The 26,783-nt window shown below is 39.3% G+C and overlaps 1 protein-coding gene across 1 annotated transcript in view; it reads right to left on the minus strand.

Moving 5' to 3' along the window:
* Nucleotides 1-26,783, minus strand: part of Rp1 (RP1 axonemal microtubule associated) — a 294,119-nt gene that overhangs the window by 41,112 nt on the left and 226,224 nt on the right. Inside the window, exons 19-22 of the mRNA XM_037202448.1 lie at nt 17,999-18,085; nt 6,969-7,101; nt 6,187-6,338; nt 3,803-3,957 (exon numbers count right to left, since the gene is read on the minus strand). Of these exons, the coding sequence (XP_037058343.1) occupies nt 3,803-3,957; nt 6,187-6,338; nt 6,969-7,101; nt 17,999-18,085 (527 nt within the window). The remainder of the gene's footprint in view (nt 1-3,802; nt 3,958-6,186; nt 6,339-6,968; nt 7,102-17,998; nt 18,086-26,783) is intronic.

Genomic DNA, 26,783 nt, shown 5'->3' on the forward strand with positions numbered 1-26,783 from the left:
AACTTGCTAGCCTCTAATACATCAAGTCTCCTCCCCCAACCTAACACTGATTATTCCCCCTCTCATTCCTGCACTGAAACCTTGGAGGAACTGTTGCCACACCCTTCACACATACAGGAGGGCACATTGCCCCAGGCCACTTATACCTGGTACACAGATGGCAGCTCCTTTTTATCGTTCCAATTTTAGTATATGTGCTGCCGAAGCGAGCACAGGCAGCTCTTTCTTATATGAAGGGACCCATAAAGCAGGCTATGCCATAATGTCAGATACTGAGATAATAGAAGCACAGGCATTACCCACACACACTACTAACCAATAGGCTGAGCTGATAGCTCTCACCCATGCCTTCCAGTTGGCACAGGGGCAATCCCTAAATGTTTACACAGACTCCAAATATGCTTTCCATATCTTCCTTCCCATGCTGCTATCTGGAAAGAGCACAGGCTCCTTACAGCAAAGGGAGGATCCATATCTAACTCAGGCCAAATATTGGCCATGCTAAAAGGTTCCCACTTCCCCAAGGCTATAGGAATTATCCAATGTCGGTCTTATCAGACCAACAGCTCCATCATCTCCAAGGGAAATAACTGGGCTTACCAAGCAGCCAGAACATCAAGCCTTTAGGGCCAAGACTCATCCCACCCACCATATGGAATCCATACATTACAGCTCACACCCTCACAGGGAACCCCTGACACTAGGCAAATTCTGTCCTATCTACACCAGTTCTTTTACCCTAATAATCTTTCTCTGTCTCAGTTCATGAAAGCTCACTTGCAATCTACCTCTGAGAACTTGCAGTTCTTAAGAGCTATTACCACCTCTTGTGAAATTTGCCAAAAGATAGACCCCAATACAATATGGAAGTCAGCCTTTTCCCACCCACCAGACCAGAGGTCCCTTCCAGGGACCAACTGGCAGCTCTATTTTACCCATATGCCCACCGTCAGGAAAATTAAATATCTCCTTGTGATGGTGGACTCATTTTCGAACTGGATGGAGGCATACTCAGTTTCTAATAAGCAGGCTCAGACAGTTGTAGATCTCCTTCTCCAAGAAATCATTCCTCGGTTCGGGGTTCCTGCATCTCTTCAGTCTGATAATGGTCTGGAGTTCACCTCGTAGATTTCTCAGACACTAGCTAAGTCTCTCAATATTCCTTGGCATCTTCATATCCCATACTGTCCTCCATCCTCAGGAAAGGTGGAGCATACCAACCGGTCTTTAAAATCTATTCTTACTATGATGTCACAGGAACTTCACCTTGACTGGGTAAAATTATTGCCTCTGGCTCATTTTACGCTCAGGACCCTTCCCAAAAAGCCTCTTTCAATTTCCCCATGTGAACTAATGTATGGGAGGCAGGCCTTAACACCAGGCCTCCTACCCAAATCTTCATCTCTCCAGATAGCCTGTTAACTCCTGCACTCTGTCATCTCAGGTCTATCCTGTGGAACTTGGCAGACCATTCCTTACCTCAGCCATGTGATAGTTCCTGCCCAGCTCCAATCCACATTGGGGATCAGGTTCTTCTTTCTTCTCCAGGCCAGTGCCCCTCACCCCTTTCTCCTAAATGGCAGGGACCCTTCAAGTTAGTTCTTGTAACCCCCACAGCTGCTAAGCTCGAGGGCTTTCCTCACTGGATTCACCTGTCCCATCTGAAGCCTTTCACTTAACCTCCATCCCAGGAAAATCTCTCTTCATACACAGTCACACAGACAGGGCCCTGCTCTCTCATGCTCCAAAGGACACCAGGATCCACTGACCTGCCACCAACTGCAGAACAGTGAGGTCCCAACCCACAAGATTTTCCTTCCTGGTTCCCACTCAGCTAATTGTTACAGGACCACTATAAGGCCAGAGGCAGAGGACCATTGAGAATATCCAGGTGGTAAGGAACAGTAACAGTCCTCAGCAATTGATCACCTGTGTCTCTTGGATGCTAAACAAATAAAGGAAACAGGTGCCTTAGAATTTGTCTCAGATGAGATACATCTCAGGTAAAAAAAGAAAAAAAAATTTCCCTAAGCTCCAGAAATGAGCTTGAATTCATCCTGAAGGACTGGATCTGCTTCAGAATAAGTATAACACTAACTTTCCTGGTGCCAGGACCCCTTCCTCCCCACCCCCACCTCACCCTGGGACCCCCTCCAAAAGAAAAAATAAAAATAATAATCATAATTTTTTTTTTTTTGCTAAGTTCTCTCTGACTCACTAGTGCTCTCGCAGATACAAAGCCCCAAGATGTACGGCTCCAGGACAGCAGATGGCAGCCACCATCCCAGGACACCTGACTACCTCAGAAGTCCCCTTCTACCCTCCCCTGCCCACCAAGAGTCAACCAATGCCCACCAAGTCAGCTGGAAGCAGTTTTTGGGAGACAGGACACCCCCATACCCACTTGTCCACCATCTTTTATAAAAACAGAGTCTGGAATGATAGTTATGTCCCAGTGATCACTCATGCTCTGGTGGGACAATCATTTCCGCTCAGTCATTTCCAGGTCATATGTCCTACATAAACCCGTGAGCTACGGGGTCACGTATTTCACTCACAGCATGGCCATGTAATCTATGTGCATACATGGAGTAACCGCATGGACCCGAGTGTGCATGCACAAGCTAGTCCTTAAAAGGCAGGCTCTCTTGCCGGGCAGTGGTGGCACACACCTTTAATCCCAGCACTCGGGAGGCAGAGGCAGGCGGATCTCTGTGAGTTCGAGGCCAGCCTGGGCTACCAAGTGAGTTCCAGGAAAGGCTCAAAGCTACACAGAGAAACCCTGTCTCGAAAAACAAACAAACAAACAAACAAAAAAAAAAAGGCAGGCTCTCGTACCCTGCCTTCTCTTTTCAAGCATTTCCCACAGGCCTGAGCACATCTTCTTTTGTTCCTTTTTCTTTTTGATAAATTCTTGTTAGCCTGTTTACCATGTTTGTGTCTTTTCCTCACCACAAAAACCAACACCCATGCCTTTGGGTTTCCCAATGCCTTCATTTTGTCTGTCTCAGTTGTATTTCTGCTGATTATCTATTAGGGAAGCTCAGGACATTGAATATTCAAAATTCCAAGATGGGGATGTGAATGTAGCCAGGACTAGAGGCTTGTCTCAGCAGGAGCAACACTAAATCCAATCTCACAATCCAATCCCAAAACAAAAAATTTCAAATCAGATCCAAAACTTTCTACTTTGAGGTTCACTATAGATGCTCCATCCCATTCTTGAAGTTGGGACTGGGCCCTCACTTGCGACTGAGAAGCTAAACAATAATTAACACAATGTCATCTTTAAGGCTGGGAGTTCTGAGATGGAAAGTCTAGGCAAATATCTGAAGACCAAGGTTGCCTCTGTGTAAACAAATACCCCTGTCTCAGCAAGGTGTGCATTTCTTAGGAGGACCTGGGCTTAAACCAGTCCTAGGTAAGCAATAGAGGGAGCTGCCTTCAGCACTCAGTAAAACATACCTTACCTAGGTATGAATCTTTGTCTATCACATATTCTGTAATGAAAGTTCCCTCTAGACTCCATTCTTATAAAATTGTTTTAATTCTACAATTTTACTAAAGAAACTTTCTCACTGTCTATTCACATAACACTTTTCAGGGTTAAACATTGAACCCCTTGTGATACATTGAGTAGACAGTTGGAAAATGAATCATAAAATTCCTCAAATTCATAGTGAAGAGCCTTTACTGAGCCATCAATGTGCAGCCCCATTATTTGCAGCCCCAGGGAAGGACAGGAACACACACAGGCTCAGTCTCGGCAGTTTCCTCCTGAAGAACATCCAGACCAGATTACCTTTCACAGGTGAAGATGGATTCTAATGCAGTGCCTGGATCTTTGACGATGACCTTCTCACAGTACCAGTACTGGGCTTTGTCACTAGCCTCACAGTGCAACAGCACCTTCTGCAGGTTTCCAAGAGACACTGCTTCTATCTGAAATGTATCAATCTGGTGGAGAAAAACCCATAGAAATATCTAGAGTCCAGCAAATGACAAATATCGGCAATAAGAGTAGCCCAAGACTGTCAGGAGTGACATATTGCTTGAAGAGAGAAAACCTTACTGCAGTTAATTGAAAAATGGGCAATAAAGGAAGGAAATATAAGCAAATTACTATTTATTAAAATACATTTCTGGCTGTTTTCTCTCTTCCATTTTATTTTCTTCATTGGACTTTCAGAATTGAAAGAAAACAGAACAAAGGGCCCCCAGCTGCCCACCCTGAGAAGCAGCTGCCATGGAAGCGGCTGGCAGTGAGTTGAGCTCCGGCACTTGCAAAGGCATGAGAGACAGTTTGCCTTTCTCACTTCCCTTTCCTCCTTTCTGCAGTGACACTGCTCACCACCTCCCTCTGGAAATGTAAACAGAGTGCACTTCAGATTTGTCATGACAGTGTACCCTGTAATCTTCACTCCTAAATAGAATCAGTTTACTGCATGAAAAATGCACTCTTTTTTTTTAGCGATACAAGACCTGAATGAAATGCTCTGCTGGTTAAAATAAAGACTCCTCCCCAGAGGCCTTTTCCATAGACTGCTGGTTTATCTGAGGAAAGGGTCATGAATTTAATTAAATTTGACAAGTGTTCAGAAAAGACAACTGTCTTTTAGCTAATGTTACTTTATTTTTTGGTTTTGAAAAATGTAAATTCAGAATTGCCTGTTTTGTCTTCCAGGGCTGGGCAGTCTTAGCTGTGGTCTACAGTGTCACTAAATTAAAGTTCCACTTAGTCACTGCAAAACACTCCAAGTTTAAACTGTTGGTTGGTATTGATAGAAACCTTCTCTTGCTTCATCCAGACAAAAGCTGCACCTAGTTCAGTGAGGATGCGAATCCTCCTACATGTGCTTAGTAAACTTCCTGCACTGTCCAGGATACCTTTCAAGAGGATAGCCAATGAAAAGTGTCACCTATTATGCAAAGCCAGCTGGCTTCTTCTTAACACTGTTTTGTAAGTCTGTGATATAGCATGCATTAAGGAAAATAATTTTTTAAAAGGATAAACTCTAAAATGAACCACTAGTCTCTGATTCTAGACTTTAAATGATGCCATTAAACTTGTACTTTGACTCCTCTTTGTGCAGCATACAGCTATACCACCTTTTCAAGTTCAGTTTCAATCTATAGTGCACCCGCCGCACTCTATAGGAAATATGTTCCATGAAGGTAAGACCAGTTATGAAGATGCTTGTAAATTCTTATCATGGCATCTTAATTAGTTCACTTGATGTTAGGCCGCCTCAAAGCACTGCAAGTCAGCTGGGTACTAAGGTGCCCTCACCATTTATCAATGAGAGGATGACAGAGTCTGGACCTTATGCAAAGCCAGCCAATTAATTCAGAGGACAATGTCACTGAACACTTAGAGTAAGATTAATGACATAATATCTAAGCTTTGTTTCTGCTATGGGTTTGTTCACACATGAAAACAAAAATTGGGCATAACATTTTTGATCTCATTCAATCAGAACTCATTTATTTACTCATTCCAATGGAAACTCTTCTATAACATTCATGAGTAAAAGGCACAGGTGAGTTTTACTTTCTCTGATATTTCAGAATTCATAAGTCAAACAAACGATCCGAGAACAGCACTATCAAACAGTTCCTTTTTCTTAGGAATACATCTTTGAGTAATTCCCCATGTTAATCCTATACTTCCAAGTAGTGCCTTCTTCCCAAATACAACCAAAAAGTGTCAGAAATTGAGGGATTTGCAGATGCACTTAGAGAACTCCCTAGTGTTCAATTACATGCTTTTATGTAGGGCAAAAGGTCCTAACATGGGCTTGATGTCATTCTAGTTGTCTTAAAGGAAGACATGAAATAAGTTACAATCCCTGTGGTCTGACCTAGAACAATGCTTTGAGTCCATTAGGGGCATGTCCATGCATATTTTTCTTTAAATCTTTTCAACTCAGTTTGTTCTTTTTCTTACACTACTAATTTAATGTATTTTTTCTTCTATTGTTCACTACAGATTTAGCCGACCCCATTGGTCTTTCAAGAACAACCTCAAAGAAAAGCTTTGAAAATGAACAAAAACAAGACCCTTGAGGAAGTCAAGTTGTGACACTTGAATTAAAGGTGCTCTAAAGCTTAGTCGAAGACGGCCAAACACCCTTCTCTTTTTAACGTTCACATGGACACATCATAGAGAGCTTTGTAGAAACTCACCTGTCCTCTTTGAAACCGCATTGGCATATTGGATCTGTGCAGCAGTCGAAGGCCAGAGTCTCCCCTTTCCCCATAGAGACAGAGGGAGACTTCAGACTCTGTTCCTGCTTGTTTCAACTGCCCAGTATACACATCAACGTGGTATCTCACTACTGCCAAAGCAATGGGGAGAGAAATCAAGAAGAAATACATTACCTCAGAATTCAAGCAGACAGAGCCTAGATCTACATGTTTTCAGGCAGTAGCTAGAAAAATTTACAAGGCAAATCTACCATCTATATTTTCTTCCTATTGAAAAACCTTTGACGTTTAGATTTTAATTTTTGTTCTAAATAGACATTTTTCAATGGAGAAACAAAAAATTCCTTAAAAGGCTGGTATACAAATAATATAGAAAGGTATTTTATCCTTAGCAGTGAGAGCGACCTGCTTTTATATGTGATGCTGAATGTTGAAATGATATCAAACTGTTCTAAGGAAATAAGTCAAGACTGCAGTGATGGGTGAGTGGCCAGATGGCTCTGGGAAAGCCAGACAAGCACATGCATGATGCTCCTTATATTCACAGCCTTAGCTTTTCTGACTATTGCTAGACCATAAGAACCATTTTGAGATCTGTTTAATCTTGTAACTACTGGTGACTGGGGTAGTGCTTTTTAATGAGAAACAAGAATCTGAGAAGCAGAAAAAATATTCTCCAAATACATAGTGCAGAAGCAAATTCAATCACCTACAAAATAGTCACCATATGCAACATCTGTTACCAAAGATTAATAACACACATGGAAAAACAGGCCCTCCTTCTTTCATTACAGGAAGCTCACAGACAATGTCCCCATCTGCCTGATTCCGAGACAGCCACACATTTGCAACAAAATTTAGGGTCTTCTTGCTCTTCATATGTTCCATTGTTACCTGGGATTAAAAGAAACAATGGTCAAATGCAGTGATTTATAATTTTTCATCCATCTCTACATACAGAACACACACAGGGATTGTTCAAAGTGGTCACTGTTGTGGCAGCGGGATGGTTGGTAGCAGTGGTTTGCTAGGATCATTCATCAGATCTTTGATAAATGTTTTGTTAAGCACTTATTTTCATCTTTGAAAAATTAATCTTTTAACCATCACCAAGCAGGTTGGTAAATTTATGACAACTTTATCCACAAGAAAATGGAAACTTGGACGTTTGAAAAGACTCTGTCCAACTGAAAGATCTCAATTCTGCCTGTGGCAGTGACCAAAAAAGTAAACTACTGGAGAAACTCAAAAGGAGAATCTGTTTTCATGTTCATTACCAAAGAAAGGCACACCAGAGAATGCTTTAAATTTTCTATTGCCCTGCAAGTGCATTCCAACACATGCAAGCTGCAGAGAAGCCCCAAACTGTCCACTTGTCTTAGCATGTCATCAGGGCCCTTGGCTCCCTGCTGACATAACATGATCAGAAGCCCTGCTCCTTTGGACTATTTCCCCATGTCATTGTCTTCATATCCCAATAAACCCAGAAAAGTCTTCCCGAAGTAACTTCATACTTGTTTGTCTTCCCAACTACATAAGTGATGAAATGCCTGTGAGTTGTGTGGGTGTTGTCCTCGGCAATGGGCCCTGCAGTCAGTTTGTGGAAAGCAACCCAATTGTCTTAGCAATATACTGGGTTATTTGGGGATTTCTATGAGACCCCCTTGGCCACCCAGTCCCTATACTGGAAAACTTATTCTGTGACAAGAGATGGCCAAATGGGGCTCTGTCACCCTATTATTAAAGAGACCTTATTTGGATTGCCCTCACATATTTTGGGGATTTCCCACAGCACTAGGTTTCCTTACCATCGCTCAAATGCTTCTCAGTTCCAGCCATCTCTCCCTGCATCCCCTCCTCAACCCTACGTCCTTTCCATTCTCCCACTGATCTTCCAGTTCACATCTCACCCCACCTGCAGTCCACCTATAAAATCCAATCTGTTTCCCCATCTCAAGGAGATCCATGTGTCCCCCTAGTCCCTTCCTCTATGCCTAACCTCTCTAGATCTACAGATTGGAGGTTGGCTATTTAGTTAATAGTTAATTATCCAAATAGAAGTGAATACATACCATATTTATCTGTCTGGATCTGGGTTACCTCACTCAGGATGTTTGCTTTTTTCTAGACTCTGTGGGTTACCAAAGAGAAACAAACACCAACCACAAAACCTTTGAACTACAATATGTCCTCTCTACAAGATATGCTAGGGTAATGGTAGCACATAACTTGTAGGAACAGCCAATGTCTGATTTGACTTAAAGCCCACTCCATGAGATGGAATCCATAACCCACACCATCTGGGTGGCCAAGCCAGAGAAAGAGACTAGATAACCAAGAGACCTAGGATAAAACCAAATACTAATAGTCTTTAAAATAAAGTAGCAATAAAATGACTCCTAATGATATTCTGCTATACTGGTGCTTAGCTCAGTCATCATCAGAGAGGCTTTTTTTCCTGTAGCAGATGGGAGTAAATACATAGATGCACAGCTAGGCATTTCTCAGAAAGAGACAGACCTTGGAACATGCAGCTCTAAACAGAATGTCTCCATCAAACTCCTCCCCTCAGAGCTCAGGGAACCCTGTAGAAGAGGAGGCAGATAGAATGTAAGAGCCAGAGGGGATGAGCACACCAGGAGAACAAGGCCCTCTGAATCAACTGATCAAGATTCATATGAACTCACAGAGACTGTAGCAGCAAGAACAGAGCATTCATGGGTCTGCACCAGGTTCTCTGCATATATATTACAGCTTTCAGCTTTGTAGTTTTATGGAACTCCTGAGTATATGAAGGAGTGGGTCTCTGATTCTTGTGTCTACTCTTGGGGCTATTTCCCTTCTGTTGGGTTGCCTTGTCCAGCCTTGATGTTATGATTTTTTTAAAATCTTATTATATTTTATTTTGTCATTTTTAGTTGTTATCTTTTAGAAGCCTATTCTTTTCTAATGAGCAACAGAAAAGGAATAGATCCAGAGAAGAGAAGAGGTGGGGAAGGAGTGGGAGGAACAGAGAGAGGGGAAACTGTGGTCAAGATACATTGTATGAGAAAAGAATCTATTTTCAGTAAATAAAAAAAATCAAAAGTAAATAAATAAAATTTTAAAAATTATGTTTCATTGAAAGAAATTCAAAGTTCCTTTTAAAATGCAAAATGAAATAAAAATGTTTTAAACTATGGTTTGGGGCTCCTTTCTAATATCTTCCAAGTACTATGCAGAGGAATATGTTGGTGTGTAGCTGGCTTTATACACACCAACACATGATAAACATTTGAAATGTGGAAGATATGCTATAAGATCTGATTCTAGGCAGGGAGAGCCAGTGCCAAGGTCAGGGATTAACATTTCTTTCTGGTGTTGGAATGTGAGAAGGTCATGAGGCTTTAACTGCTCTTGAAGAACATTGTAAGTGTCCTTGCAAATCAGATGCAGTGTCAGCCAGGGCTCTGAAGACTTACATTTCCTCCTGCACCTCTTGCTACTCTCATTAGTTACGAGCACTGGACAAGGGATCGGGGACGAACAACAGCTCTCTCAAATGCTCAGATTTATGTTTAGTTCAAATAAGCTAGCACAATTTTGAGAGCGTGTCAATAAATTGTTGGGACCTTCTGGGATTAAACATTTGACTAAAGATTTTCAGAAAAGAAGCTGGTCTTCCTGCTGCTCACTGAGCCAAAAACGATTTTTCCTGCTGTAGTTCAGTACTTGATCTTTCTTTTCTTTTTCTTTTTCTTTTTTTTTTTTTTTTTTTTTTTTTTTTTTTTTTTTTTTTTTTTTTTTTTTTGGTTTTTCGAGACAGGGTTTCTCTGTGTAGCTTTGCGCCTTTCCTGGGACTCACTTGGTAGCCCAGGCTGGCCTCAAACTCACAGAGATCCGCCTGCCTCTGCCTCCCTAGTGCTGGGATTAAAGGCGTGTGCCACCACCACCCGGCTGATCTTTCTTTTCAGTGATTCTTTCTAGAACTCTGAAGTCAGAAAGTAACCAAAATGAAAATACTTATGAAATAATTCAGCTAAATCTGAAGATTTCCTGGGGTTCATACCAATCACGCTATCATTTCTTGTAGTGAAAGGGTTAGTTACCAGATTCACCAAACCTATGACACAGTCAAAGGCTCAAAAGTATTGAAAGGTTTCAGGAGGACTTTATTCTATTTGAGTCACTTTATGCAAGCACTGTGTAGCAGAGACAGCCAGCAGGTAGGAGAAGGAGCTCTCGGCCACCCTGGCCTCTTGAAGTATAAATGAGCCAAGCATTCCAAAATGTTCTTTTACCTGTTCATCATACATGGTCATGGCTCAGCCATGAAATTCTAAGCAGTACTAACTATATGATTTCTCTTTGATTAACATGAACTTACAAAGTTCTTTCACATATTTTATAAATATTTCCTAAGTGAACAATATATATTTTTATCAATTTATAATTAATTTCCACAAATATTTGCCCAACATCTGATGAGCGCTATTGTAGGTTTGGTATCTATGGCATAGCTCCTATTCTGTTACTCACTTGCCCATGAAGGTCACACAGTAAACAAATATAAAGATAGTAGATAAAAACTGTGTTACATAGAAAAGAAAAAGGGATTGATATAATCGAGAGCCCCTGGCTGCTCGCTCAGTGTTGAGTCAAAGGGCAGTCTGCAGCATGAGACCAGTGAGGCTTGAGTGCCATGACCACGTACAGAGATGTCACAGGAGTGGGGGACAGCTGGGGATAGAGATGATGTGATCTATCTCTCTCTCTCTCTCTCTCTCTCTCTCTCTCTCTCTCTCTCTCTCTCTCTCTTTCTAAGATTATGCCAGCTCACTGAAGCTTGCTCCCTAATGTTTGGGAAAAGAAACTGAAGAAATATTATAGGAGACTTTCAGCAGAAAGGAAACTTTTAAAGAATGGAACTTAGACTAAAATGATGATAATGCAATGAAAAAATACATAAAATAGAGATAAGGTCCAGCAGTGAGGACACTGAGATTCCTAGGATTTGGAAACACGGGAAGTAACTAACTCAGGAGAATGTACAGGGTTCTGCCTTGGACTATAGTGTAGGAGGGTGGCAACACCATCTACTCATGCAAGTAACCCTGAAGGAGGAGCAGCTGTGGGTCCCTGATGAAGAGTTCTGATAGAGCTTCACTTAATCCTTTCACTTGGTGAGTAGAACTTGTGGGCACAAGTAAAATTGTGCCCTACTAAAGTTAGAGAAGCCTTAGAAAGTGACAAATTGGGAGAAATTAAACATCTTTTATGCCTGTGACTTCAATTCTAAAGTTTATAACTTGATTTGAAACAAAGTGAATTCCAGAGAAGGAAATATAAAAAAATCAAAGATTAAAAATTTTTATTTGACAATACTTGCTAAAATGCTCTCCAATTGTTCTTTCCTCCACAGAGTTAACTTCTGTCTGACTGTGCTCAGCTATGGGCACCTTCTTTTGAATCCCAAGCTACTCAAAAGTTAAGTTAGAATCAATTCAATAACCTAGATTACTGTTCTATTATAATAGCATGGGCACTGACCGGCACACTTGGTCGATATGTAAAAGGAAGTCAGACCTCCAAATCACCCCTAACATTTGTTGTGAATAAGAAAGAAAAGTAAAACAGTGAACAATGCCATAGACACCCCCCCAGATATATTGAAAGCCCTGTGACACAGACACTCTAGTACACTGATGGCCCTGTGACACAGATGCTCTAGTACACTGACGGCCTATGACACAGACCCTCTAGTACACTAATGGCCCTCAGTTGTCAGAATGTCAGGAAATAGGTGACCACTTCTTAAATTTTAATTTTGATGTTTTACTGATTTTGAGCTTGAAACTCTGAGAAGTTCAGCAAACACTTGCTGGACCCACTGACTTGCCCCAAACAGTAATGTGTTCTAAATAAATTCTTGGTAATCACAAGATGTAAGGAGTGTATCAGTACCAGCTGGGGAAGGAACCTCATGGGACATAGCCTAATGATGGCAGATGTTCAGATTTCCTCAGTCCATTAAAGGCTGCCATGGATCATTATAGAAACAAAGCTTCTTTTTTAATTCATAAATAGTATTTTCTCCTGGCTTTCATGCTGAAGCATGAGCTTATATTATTCTATCTATATTAAAAGATGTAACACTTTGACTTTTGTTCTAGCTTTGGTAAAGAGCCACTGAGTGTGAACTACAGGACTGGCACCAGCTTCAATGTCAAATGTGGGAAAGGAAAGGGGTGAATTTCTGCAAGTTATTTTGCATTATAATATGAGCTATTCAGTTTCCTTCTTAAACAAGAGTACAGAAAATAAGCATTGTCTTTACAATAAAATACCCAGCACTTGCTTAGTTTCCTAAATGAACAGAAAGGTTCCAGGTTGACAGAAACTGCAGCTCTAGTGCAGAGCTTGCTCAATCATAGCCCAAACATGAAGGTTTGTACAAGACAACATTGCCATACAAGACCACTGTGTTTCTTAGAAACTTAAAATCTCTGGATTACTTTAAGAAATTACACCCAATAGACAAACAGATTTCCTGAAAAATATCTGAGAGTCATGGCAACATTTCCAATGACTGCATTACCTGTAGAACTGAGCACCTAGGCTATAACACCTCAGTCACCCAGGCTTTCTGCTCAGAATCTCAAAGCAGGAGAGGAATCAATTCAGTTCTTACAAAACTTTCAGAAGGGAGGGAATTTTACTGGCTTATGAAAATTAACATTGCATTTCCAAGAAAGGCTAAGCATGTAGTATGTCAATGGTGGACTGAACTCTTGAAGACAGTAACTATACCTGTGTCATCTTGGTGAGTTCAAACATCAAGCAGAACCATTCTTTATAATGGGTACACTAGCAATACTTGAAACATTTTGCATATGAATGCAAATTGTTTGTCTGTGCTGTTAATTATTTTAGCATTGAAGTCCAAGGACTGAGCTGTTGTTCTCTTCCTCAAACTCTAACATATTAAAGTATGAAATGAAAATTGCCATGGCTTACCTGTCCTAAAACATAAAGTGAATATGACTAGTATATGCTATATAAGAAAAAAGTATTAAGAGGACCAATAGAGAAGGCACATAAGAATTACCAAATTATGCCACTGAGCAAAGCGTGTTGTCCAGTGCAGTCATGAGCACCGAGCAAGGAGACTATTTGTCAGACAGACTGATAATGGCAACGTTTTGCACAGGATTGTGTCTACAAAACTGAGTAGTGCCGTAAGAGATGATGGCAAAAGACCTCTGCATTTATCAGCTGGATCTACCTGAATAAGATCAGGGTATGTTTATCTGCCAAAGTTCATTCCAGCTAGAGACCATTCAAGTACAAAGAAACTCTAAGCTGCTTCAGTAACAGATACTTCCACTTGCAATGGCAAATAAGTCACTTAAATATGTGACTAAAAACATTTCACAACAATTTGTGCCCATCACTGATAACTGAGAGATGCAACCTCTAAACATTTACCCCGTCTCCCCTATGTTGCACTCGCTCACCCCTCTCTACTCTCCAAGATCTTCCCTCCACAAGTCCTTCCCAGCTGCTCTGAGGAAGACATTTACCTTTTTTGCTGGAAAACTGCTGTAACTATGGCTTCAACTTTACCCACCCTCTAATTTCTGTTTGCTATTAAATCTTGTTTCTTCTCCAAATTGACCATGAGACCCATTTTATTCTAATTTGGGATCATTTTCATGGCTAAGGCCAGACCCATTAAATTTATGACTATCTCTCTTATATACCATAATAATTCACTAATAACACACAACTTTTTCTAGATCAAATGGTTTGTTGGGATCCCATGTTTATTATCTCATTTTCTAAGTCATGTCAGTGATAAACACCTATGTATTGTTAATTATGAGTAGAGTCATACAAATATCCATTGTTTCCCACTGTATAATTGTCATGTTAATGAGACAGAGATGGCCTCTGAATATTGGTCCCTATGTTTCTTATTTCTTTGTGAAGTTCAGCACAAAAACCCATAGACAATAAACTCAAAATTTTAAACATCCAATAAATTTTAAAATAGTCTGAATTTTTATTACAATAAAACAAATATCCTCAGGGCTGAAGAGGTGGTTAGGTGGTTATAAAGCATGTACTGCTTTTACAGAAGACCCAAGTTTGGTTCCTAGCACCCATGTTTGGCATCTCACAAGCACCTGCAACTCCAGCTCCAGCAGGATGTGGCACCTCTAGCCTCTGAAGGCATCTGAACTTGCAAGCCGGTAGTCTCAGAGATACAGACATTCACATAATTTAAAATAATAAAATAAATCTTCTTTAAAAAGAAAGCAAATATCAATGATCAAACCTTGAGCTACTTAGAGACTTCTTATTCCATATATCTACAAAAATGTGCTCAATTGCTAATTAGTATTTGCAAGACGTATTTTGTTACATAAGGCCCCAAATGCTGCTGCCACCCTTTGGAGCTTTCTGATAGACATCCCTACTGTGCAAGCAAAAATCCAACCAAGACTCTAGAGAGCCCCTGTGTTCTCTTCCCCTCCTGAGCATTCCCTGACAAAGTCTTAGACAGGCACCTACTGAAAGAACCCTCTATGAAAATTTGCCACAGTATCATCCAATCCAATCTGTGTGTGCTACTGCCTCTGTCTAATGGTTACATTTGTTTTCTAAGCAGGACCCCATACACCATAAACTCCCTCAATAATGGATAACATAAATTTTATATGATGCTGATAGGTTTCTTGTTTGTTTTGTTTTGTTTTGTTTCATTTTCTTTTTTGAGATATGGTTTCTCTGTGTAGCCCTGACTGTTCTAGAACTCACTCTGTAGACCAGGCTGATCTTAAACTCAGAGATTCACCTGCCTCTGCCTCCTGAGTGCTGAGATCAAAGGTGTGTCCCATCACTGCCCAGCCATGCTAATAGATTTTTTCAGAAATATTTTGTCAATGGCAAATTTAGTTTTAAAAGCACTGGTAAGCAAATTTTTTTGCCATTGGGCAACACAGAGCTTTTATTATATTTACTGTGTACCCTGTCCCACTCAAGCTAGGAATAAAAGGCTCATTTTACCATGGAAACACTGACTATGGAGCATCCTGTGAATGCACATCCAGCCTATCACACCGAGGAAGCATCCTCCAGGCTTAGGCATTAGTGGAAAATAACTTCTTGTGTTGTCTCACATAAATATTGTTCAATATTAATACCCTTTTCTGCTATGGTTGCTTGAAAATGTAGCTGATTCTATGACTTGAACAAAAGAAAGTACTAAATAAGTATGAAACATATTTTTATGTAAGAAAGTAAAGAAGCTCTCTTAAAATGGATAGCAACATGTCAAAAGAATAATTTCAGCATCAAAATCAGAACAGACCAAGCCTATCAAAATAAAAGTCTGCTGTGTAGGCATCCCTTGATATACCAGAGATTGGTTCTAGGCCCCCATGGACATTAATGTTAATGAATGCTCAAGTCCATATAACAAATAACATTGTTTTTACATAGAGCTGTTATAGTCTCATAAACAGTTTATATAATCTCTAGATTATTTATAATAACTAATACAATGAAACTCTACATAGCTAGTTGTTAGATAGTTTCAGGATTAACTACCAAAGAAGTCTGGAATTTTCACTTAAGACCCTTTTTCTTTCAAAATGTTTTCATGTATAGTTGGTTGAATGTGTAGTCAGAGTCCACAGATATGGAAAGCTGACTACATAAATAAATGCAATCTTTAATCAAGGGAAAGAGAAAGTTCTACTTCAGTGAAGAATGACAGGAAATGCATAAGTAAAAATGTAGTCAGAAATTCACTATTTGGCAACCAATACAGTGATGACTGATTCAAGACAGAATCACCAATGGATCCTACACTTGGTGGGTGGGAGTTTTATGATGAGTAAGATATTTACATGACTAAAGTGCCACTGGTCTAAAACACCCCATAAGTGACAAAACACACATTATACACACACATCGTAGTAGAGAACGAAGAAGCACACACCCACCAGTGAACAAATGGGAACTGCTTTCATTACTTCAATTTTAATAAATTTGAAAACACTTGAAAAGAAAGTGTATCCAGATATGCTTTCTTCCATATCACTTTGGGTTTGGACCACAGTTCTAGCTGCTGATTTCATTTGCTGACTCTGTTATTTGCTGTCCTCCCACTCTGCTATTCACAGAGGTCTTTATCACTAAGTGGGGGAAGAATGGCCCCTTTCTTCGTTCCCAGAACTTGGTACCTCCACATGCAACAGGTTCTGCTTGGGATGTGAATTTGAAGGCTCTGTGAGTTTTGTATCTTAGAAGTTCATTCTTGTCTCTCTTGAATTCTCTCAATGATTACGATCCCCTCCCTTCCTCTATACCATCGACCACCATACAGGGCTCTCCCACCTGCTCAGACTTCTGGACTAACTGACTGCACCCTCTTGTTCTCATGCTATAAAACTGCACTTCTCTGTGTTGGGTACATGCTAAGCCTGATTCAGGGGTGCTCGAGTGGTCCAACAGGTTAAAACCTTCTACTCAAGCTAAAGGGCCTGAGTCCAATCCCTGTAGCTATATAAAGGTGAAAGGAGAGATCTAGCACAAAATCACCCTCTGATGTTCCCACACTGTGACACACCACACACACACACACACACACACACACACACACGTATACAAACATATGCATATGAACGCACATACCACACATGCACACAAATGGTAATAAGTACAACTTATACAAAAATTCATCAAATATTTCAGCAAACTGAATATTTTCTCATTTACCTTCATTACAGAACCAAAGATACCATAACAAAGATCACAGATAAGATTATAAAATACTTAAACTGGAAAAATATTTGTCAGGTTTTATCAGTGGTATCCAAATTTTAAACCTCAGATATTTTATATAGCATATCACACACTGTAAAGACATCAGTGACAGAAGTAGATGTTAAAGTAGATATAATCTATAATTCCACTCTATCATTTTACTTCAGTATAATTTACTATTTCCATTTAGAAATTTAAAAACCACCAGGGTTTAATTACTACTTTTATAAACAATAGCTGAATGGCAATGCTTAAGATTCTCTCAAGACAAATGTACAAGACAACCATTTACTAAATGACTGTAGCAAAATTATTTGACTTCATTGAACCTCAGTTTTCTCATCTATAAAGTAGGAACAACAATAAAGCCAAATCAAAGAGCTGCTATTAAGTAAACATACACTAGCACTGTTAAGGCAGCTGGTTTCTGGCAAGCATTCAGCTGACATTATTGACATGATTAATTGCAAGCATATAAATAAATAGGACATCCAAGTGTATATATAAAATGATTAGATTTTATTAAAAACATAAGAGATGTGCATTTGAATATAAATACATTTATATTAATAAGCACATTTATTTATTTCTTACATATATTCATATTTTATATGATTATATCTATATACATATATATTTAGAGAGAGAGAGAGTAAAGATACAAGTATACATGGAAGAGATTCACAGAAAAGTTGTAAAGACCATGAGCTACTTAGGTGGTGATAAATATCACGGAATAAAAATGCCCTTTGATTCTTACACCTGTATTCTTCAGGTTTTCACCCATTAATAAAAGTTCTCTTTATAAATACCATTATAAAATGCTATTGTTAAAATCTATCTCACCATAATGAAGCACTTTATAGAGTGTTGTCCACAATTTTTTGTTCATATTACTTAGGACAGTTTCTGAAGTATTTTCCATTCCTGACTCTTTTCATCAGCATGAAGCATGAATTACAAAAGAAGTCATTACCCTCTGCAAGCTCCACTCTGGCTGCCCACTTGTTCCATCATGACCTATCCTGATCTTGTATATTTCTCCAATGCTGCTCAGAACAACCTGGATGAAATGCAAAGGAGAAAAGACACTAAGGTATTTTAAACAGCACATCACATTGTTTTTGCTCTTTTCAGACTGAATGTACTTTGTAATTGTTGATGATGGCTAAGATACTCTTAGAAGACCTTGCAGAACAGAGTCCTCTCCAGAAGCCTGTCTATAAAACTCGAAGAAACAGAATGAGAAAAAATATTCCATAACTTGACTAAGAATATGCAAAAATAACTGAGATGAAGGAATGGGATAAAGAGCATGCTATGTCCTCTGACCATCACATATTTCTCACTAGAACCAACACTTTTTGCATGTCAATCATATAAAGAGGCTTTAAGAAGAAAAACAAAAATTTTTACCGAATAAAAGTTAAATGTACAAAAATGTTACAAGTTTATGGAAAGTACCTGTGCTTTTTGGTCTTACTAATTGCTAACTGGTCTTATTAATAAAAATAAAAAAATAAAAACAAAAAAAAACCAAAAAATAAAAAACAAAACAAAAAAAAAAACAAACCTAGAGCCAGATAATGGGGTAAAAACTGAGAGATCAGAGGAATAGGACAAGCCACAGCCAACCACACTTTACCAACCCTCAGCCTCCAGAGAGAGCCACTTCCTGTATTCACATGCCTATATCCTTTCTGTCCCTGCCATCTCACTTCCTTTCTCCGCCCAGCTACATCACTTCCTCTTTCTGCCCAGCTCTGTCACTTCCTGTCTGTCTATACAGACCTCCAGAGCTTTATGGTTAACTAGTGTTGGAATTTAAAGGAATGTGCCACCACACCTGGCTCTGTTCTCAGTGTGGCCTTGAACTCACAGAGATCTGGATGAATCTCCCCTTTCTGAATGCTAGGAATAAAGGCATGTGCTACCATTGCCTGACTTCTATATTTAATATAGTGGATGGCTTTTTCCTCTGATCTCCAAGTAAGCTTTATTTATTAGAGCACAAATAAAATATCACCACAGCAATTCTAGAACTTCCTTCTACTTTAAAAACTTCTTTCACTCCTCCACTAAAATACCAATGCTCAAGAAAGAGAAACAGTCCCAACCCACAAATATATTTACTTGATCAGTTTTTATTTTGGAGAACTGGCATCAGAATTACTGTGAACTCAATGGAAATGCTTGTGATTTTAAATTGAAAATATTATAGCATACATCTCTGGTCCATATTTCCTTTATATATTGAATGGACATAATACATTTAAAGCAAAAATCTAGACCTTGTGCAAGGTCACAGATATGAAAAATGAAAACTGCGGGGGATATCTTTCAGTATGCTGTGAATGTGTTGCTCTGATTTGGTTGATAAAAAAAATGCTGATTGGTCAGCAGCCAAACAGGAAGTATAGTATAGGCAGGACAAGCAGAGAGGAGAGTTCTAGGAACAGGAAGTTGAGTCAGGAGTTGCCAGCCAGACACAGAGGAAGCAAGATGTGAAAGCAGAACTGGGAAAAGGCACCAAGCCACATGGCTAAACATAACTAAGAATTATGGGTTAATTTAAGATGTAAGATCTAGCTAGCAAGAAGTCTGAGCCATTAAGCCATACAGTTTTAATTAATATAAGCCCCTGTGTGTTCATTTGGGTCTGAGGGCTGTAAGAGCCAGGCATGACCAGGAAAACTTCAGCTACAAATGGTGCCCAATATGGGGCAAGAGTTTCCACCTAAAATATGAGAAAGAAGATTCTAAAATGGAGCTAAAAACAGCTTCCTATTTGTCTCTCTCAAGTTAGCATCAGCCTGTGGGTTTGAGCTACTCTATGGCAGGTTCGTGGTGTGCGGGCTTGACCTATAGCATGGCAGGAATGAGGCGTCTACAAGCCACACATTATGCTGCATGGTGGATTTAGCCTTTGCTAGTAGAAAAAAAAAGTGTGTGTGTGGAGGGGGGAGATTTCTGGGCTACAGGCTGCATTGATAAAAGCATAGACCTTCTGCTTCTGATGGTATACATGGCTCCCAGACCCAGAGCTGGTGGTAAACGTATCACCGCCATGTTGGGAAGCTGAAGTGAGCAGAAAATGCTGCAGTTTAAAGCAATAGATTCACAATAAGACAGATTCAAATGGGATAAACCTCTAAATGGTCTACAATGCATCTAAAAATCTACATAGGCTTGGAAGAAAAGAAAAAAAAGTAATATATGCAGTTATATAAAAAAATAGATAGTTTTTTAAAAATAAAGTAATATAAAAAAATAAGCCATGTAAAGATAGGTATCACACAAAGAATCTGGATTGTGTTGTCTTTGGGATTTTTAACTGCAGAAAGACATTTGATTGTAAAGGCTGCTCAGTTAAACCAATATGTATATTTTAAAGGTACCTTGGCTTCAAAATTTGGATGTAAGGATAAGTTGCTTTGGAAAGGAGGCTCTGCTTTTGTTTCCACAGAAAGCAAGAGGCTATGAATTTGTTCTAGATTAAGATATATCAGGTTTGACCAGTCAAGACCCCCTGAGAGGTCTCCAGTGACACCATAGCCCAGATGATCCAAAATCTAGAATGGTTTCAAGGCAACTTTCTCAGACAATACAGCCTCACAGACTACTCCATAATCCTATTTTTTTTTATGTCCCCATAAGAATACAGCACCCTCATCCAGAAGGAAGTAGTATGAAAAGCTATACCCAAATTCCCAATATACCAAACTGGCTTTGGAGATGGAATTGGCTCACTCCTTCTCTATACCCAAGCATATTGCTTAAAAAAAAAGTTTGAGAGTTTTTCTGTCCCATATCAGAAGAGCCCTCTGGTGTGGGACAGAGAAAAACCAATATTTTTATTTAAAACAGGTTAATTATAAATGCAAACTCTTTATAAAGAAGAAAAGGGGGTAGTATAGATATGTAGGATGAAAGGATAGATTAATGAACCTACTTTTAAAGAGCAACAACTTGTTTAAAAATGTTTTATATTGCTATGGATTTTAGTTTATTGATACAAGTTTAAACTTAATTTTGTTATATTTTATATATATTTCTACTCTCATTTGAGGTATTATGTTTATGTAACTCATTTAGATTGTAGTGGATAATTAAAAATAGAGATTAATAATTAGTCTTCTATGATAGTCAAACTTATAGTCATGTTAAGTTTTCTGGGTATACATAGATATAATTCAATGAGGTAGGTAATCTTCAAACACTTCAAAGACCCACAAAATCCGACATTTAAAATATTTTAAAAATTTAGACTTTCTGGACAGTGAGACAAGTCTGCTCCTGGCAGCACCAATTTGCATCAGAGAAGAGGATGGGCATCAAAGACACTCTATATGGAATTTATCTTCTTTTTGGCAAAAATAGACATTTTGGCAAAAACACTGTTTTTGCTTGGACTGGTTGACAAAATGTTATATCTACTGGACATGCAGGACCCATAGAAAGGTGACCACTAAACTTTGCTTGGCAAAATGGTCCTTCAGGTTCCTGCTTCGCAGAGAAAACTGCCAGACATTCTAAATGACACAGAGAGAAGTGACTGAGCAACTCTAGGCCTGTGGGCTGAAGACAGATGCCCCATCTATACAGAGAAACTTTGGATGACTGTCCACGCTGCCAGCTGTCTCTGTCTACTCTCACAAGACTCCCAAAAGTTGCTTGCATCCTTCTCCTGTTTCTCAGGTAATATATCCTTCTGAGGTCTTTAATATAGTTAAAGACTAGATAGTTATAATTTTCTTAGTTATGATAAAAGATAAGTTAGATATAAAATCTTATACTCACAAATATAGGATAGCTTCTTTAATTTTGCCAAATACAAATAGACTAGATATTATAACTATAATTCTTGCTTGATAATTGCTTTTTTATATGTAATTTTACTATGTTGAAGTTAAAATGTTCCTTTTTGAGAAAAAGAAAAGGGGAAGTGCTGGGGATGTCTTTCTGTATGCTGTGAATATGTTGCTCTGATTTGGTTGATAAAAAAAAAAATGCTGATTGGCCAGTAGCCAAACAGGAATTATAGTATAGGCGGGACAAGCAGAGAGGAGAATTCTAGGAACAGGAAGGCTGAGTCAGGATTTGCCAGCCAGAGACAGAGGAAGCAAGATGTGAAAGCAGAACTGGGAAAAGGCACCAAGCCACATGGCTAAGCATAAATAAGAATTATGGGTTAATTTAAGATGTAAGATCTAGGTAGCAAGAAGTCTGAGTCATTAGGCCATACGGTTTTAATTAATATAAGCCTCTATGTGTTCATTTGGGTCTGAGGGCTTCAGGAGCCAGGCATGACCAGAAAAACTGTAGCTACATGAAAACAGTGGTATAGTCTTCACCTTGGAAAAAATGATAACACAGAAAAGAGTCAATCTGAAGGCAAATTTTTATAGTATAATAAAATAGGCCCAGATATGGACCTGTGAAGACTTAGAAAATGAACAATATCACCTAATCAACTAGTTGCTTAATTAAGAGCTACTTTAGTAACTGTTATGATAGGCAACCCCCTACTGCTAGAGACCATAGGTAGGAATTCATTAAAATATCCTGCTGCAGGCTACTGTAGGAAGGTATGAGAAGGTTATGGGGAACTTCTGTGATTGCCCATCCGTGGCCCACATAGATGAATCAAAGCCATTAAAACTCTTTTACTTCCACATTCTAGGCTTTGATGTTTTTATTTTCATGTGCTTGCCATGGTTTTTCTCTATACACTAGGAGTTAGAGCATCTCTGGATCTGAAGCAGCACCAAGTTATACAGATTGTGCCAGTGTTGATTGGGAGAAGAGAAAGCAGGGTCCAACGTCCTTATTTCTAGAATTGTTCTCAGTGGCAGAGCTTGTAGGCTAGCTCTTTCCATGAGAGGAAGTAGAAAGTTGTTTCATCTTTGGGGCCCATTTTGTCTCAAAAAAGTTACCACAGGAAATAGGAGCTACCCAGCACAGTAATCATATCCATAGCAGCCAGGTACAAGTGTTTGATATGCATTGCTTTTCAGCACAGCTTGGCTCCAGGGATTGACCAGACTAGGACATCCATGGAATAAAGAAAATACAAAAACAAAGAAACATAGAAAAGTTGGGAGCAGGTGGGATTAGCTCTCTGATAGAGAAACTGCAGCTTGCAGAAATATCAGTATGTTTACAATATACAGCCAAACATGGAGGTAGGGTTTATAGTATACAGCTGAACCAATGAGGCAGGCATATCTAATTTCAGCAGGGAGCTGTCTCTGGAAGGGAGCAATCTGAAGTATGTAAATATCCAGGGAGAAAGCTATGATGGGCATTTTCTCCACACACTGCTACCATCTGCACATGGACCTCAGGAATGCTATGTCATCTCTCTGAGCCTCACCTAGGAGGAAGTCTTTGCCAACTTCCATGGGTCTGCAGCTTTGATCTTTGACCTAGCTGGCTCTTGTCAGTAACACACACACACACACCAAGGACTTGACATACTCAGAGCTTCCTCAGTTCCTCACAATGCATGGTTTATTCCAATGGCCCAGCAGCCCACAGGGAAGGAAGGCTCTTTAAGGAGTCTACTTTATAGGATAAAGACACTCAAAAAAGTTAAGTAACTTCCTTAAGCATACACATTGTATGCACATCAGGCTCTCAGAGTATAAAATGTGAACTCAAGTCTGTTTGATCAGATATGCTACATTGTCTTCAAATACACCTGTATAAATACTTGAAGACTGAAAGGAAAAAGTTAAAGACAAATTCAGAAGCAGCAAAGGATGCAATGCAAAGGAGTACAGGAAACAGTACCACAGATTAAAGAGTGTGAATGAGCTAATCCTAATTTAGGATTATCCGATTACAAGAGGCAATGGCCCCAGTGCCTCATGGTCCTCAGCCCAGGCCTTCTTAAACTTTAGGATACATACAACATTACCTGAGAATCTTACTAAAACTTAGATTCTGAACCAATGGGTATGGAAAGGGACCTGATATTCTGCAGGCCCCATTGACTCCTGGTATTACCTGGTATTACTGTCTTGTAGTTCACACATCTGCAGAGGCTGAGAGGCTTCCTAAACCCATCCTTCATTGCTGGAAATTGGATAAGCAATCAATCCAAAGTAAAGGAACTAGTGATAGGTTCATTTAATCTTAATTTCATATTCACAACACCAGGGCCTCTGTTCTTTACAATTTACAATTAAGTTGGTGCAAAAGGAATTATGGTTGTAGATTGTGAACTTTTGATTATTATACCTAAACCCCAATACATCTTAATTAATCAAATTAGGGAAACATATACATTTTTGTTGGCAATAAATAAGTTTGTTTATTCCTGTAACATTAAGTTTGTACTTTGTGGAAGGTTTTCCCTGAAAAAAAAAGCAATGGCTATGCTTGAAGAGATTGTAATTTGTTGGCAAAATCAAGAGAAAAGAGTAGATGAGGCAGAACTTTCTAGCCCAATACTTTTATCTTCTGAAGCAGTGATTGTTTCACATGCAATTAGAGATTGTGGGACATCATGGAGAAGAACTGAGCTCATTCCTTGACCAACAGTACTACCACTATTGCAGTTACAGGTGCATCTCATCAAGTTCCTGAGCATATTTTGCAGATGTGGTTTCATTGGGGTTCAGAAAGCTGCCATGGATCAATCCTGCAGCAGATGACCCAATGGTGACCATGACTGTTTTTGTACAAGTTTGGCACTGGGAAATGCTCTAAGAGCTTCTTGCTGTATGCTTTTATGTCACACACCACAATCTCATCATTCATCAGTGAATAGAATTAATAGAGAATCACTTTTCAAAAATTGTATTTTTTTTCCAGTCAGCTCACGAGCATTCATTCACTGAATCTTTTCAGTTTGCTTCAAAGGATCACCTCTGAGTTCTTTGGCAATGTCTCCTGTATCTGTAAAAGGAGCAGATTTGACCATTGCTCTCACTGGTGGGACACTGGCTCCTGATGATAAAGGTTCCCACTCAACTCTGCAAAACAACTTGATCCTCCCAGCCACCACTGTTTCTAAGCTAAATGTGTTTTGATGATACAAGTTCCTCTGCTGCTTTATGACCCATTTTGAACTCAAATAAGAATATATCTTGAATTTTCTTTTTATCTTACATAATTTTCAGAGTATAAAAAAATATAAAACAAACAGCAAGTCATTAGCCAAAATCATAAAGGGGGAGAAACACACATTAAAATGATGTATGACTTGACTGTATTTATTGAAGAAGGTATTCCAATTTTCAACACTGTAAATTTTAACCCTGCAAAAACTGACACAATTTTACTGACTTAATACATTTATTATGTAGTAAATAGGATTCTTTCTTAAGCTTCATTCATGTTCTTTCTGTCATACATCACCCAGGGATTAAAAAGAATCGAAATCATTGCCCCCATTCTACACATAAAGAGAATATTGGTATGGGGAAATTAAATGACACTTTCAAGGTCACACAGTTGTCACACAGGAAGCCAGCACCAGTCCAGCACACCAGGATTACAGTCTTGTGTTGGGACTAGGACTAGTAATAATGACTGCACTTTAGAAGCACTTAGGGAGCTTTTAACAATGTTGGTGCCCAGGCTGCACCCAAATGAATTGAACCAGGTTCTCTGCAAGTGCAGGCAGTCATCATCAATTTTCAAAGCTCTCTAGGTGTTCCAGTGTGCAGTCATGAGCCTCTAATATTCTACCCTGGTGAATATTTTCCAGAAAAACTATGATATAATTTACCAGCACATCAATACATATGACATATGATACATTATCAGGAACGCCATGCTTCTGATGGTGGCTTGGAGTTCTAACCCTAACATGCATTCTGAATTATGAACTATCATCTTCAAGAAACCATTCAAAACACATGTATATAGGGAGTGACCACCGTGGACAACATCAAAGTACCCCTCCATCACTGTAAACAATCATGCTCCATCACTAAAACTCCATTAATGAGTGTAAAAGTAGACCTATAAGCTCACAGCTAAAGATGCAAAAATCATCCAGATAATAGTGAGGCCAGGTGCTGGTCCTCCAAACAGTTTTGGCAGCCTGGTGACTTGGGTTAGCTACCATAATTCTCTATTCCCTAGTGTGCACAGTGATGCTGTCAAGGATGAGCAACCGCTGTTCAATTAAAGCACTGAACAACCATACAACTACCACCCTGCAGGGGGTGAGAATTAGTCAAGTGCAATGTAACTGTCCTAATTGAAATTTGGCCAGTGTTCCTATAAACCAGACAAGCAGCCAGCCGTATTCAAGTCACAATAGCTCAGAACTCTCCCAGCAAGAAATAAGTGAGAGGGAGATTTAAAAATGGCATGGGCAGAGCCTCAGAACGTGGCCTGTGAAAATGCCTAGGAAATTACTTCACACACATGCAGTTCAGCTGAGCAATGTCTGAAAGTACACTAAGTGTAGAGAGAGGAGCTTCCATTACACCAAGAGTCTCCCATATCTTTTTATCCAGGGACAACTTGAACTAGAATTGATGATTTTGAGGACAATGGCTTTAAATGCAATGTCCTTAAAAAAAGAAATTTTCTTCTGTAACCTTCCTTGCTTCCTTGCACAAGAGACATGACATGAGCAAATATGCTTATTTTGATTATTACAATAGGAAATTGAAATTAATTAATTAACTAACAGTGTTCATAACAGACTAAATTTATTTTATACAGTCTCTCTTCCTCTCTTCCTCTCTTCCTCTCTCTCTCTCTCTCTCTCTCTCTCTCTCTCTCTCTCTCTCTCT

Source organism: Peromyscus leucopus, chromosome 2 (genome assembly GCF_004664715.2).
Source record: "Peromyscus leucopus breed LL Stock chromosome 2, UCI_PerLeu_2.1, whole genome shotgun sequence".
NCBI lineage: Eukaryota > Metazoa > Chordata > Mammalia > Rodentia > Cricetidae > Peromyscus > Peromyscus leucopus.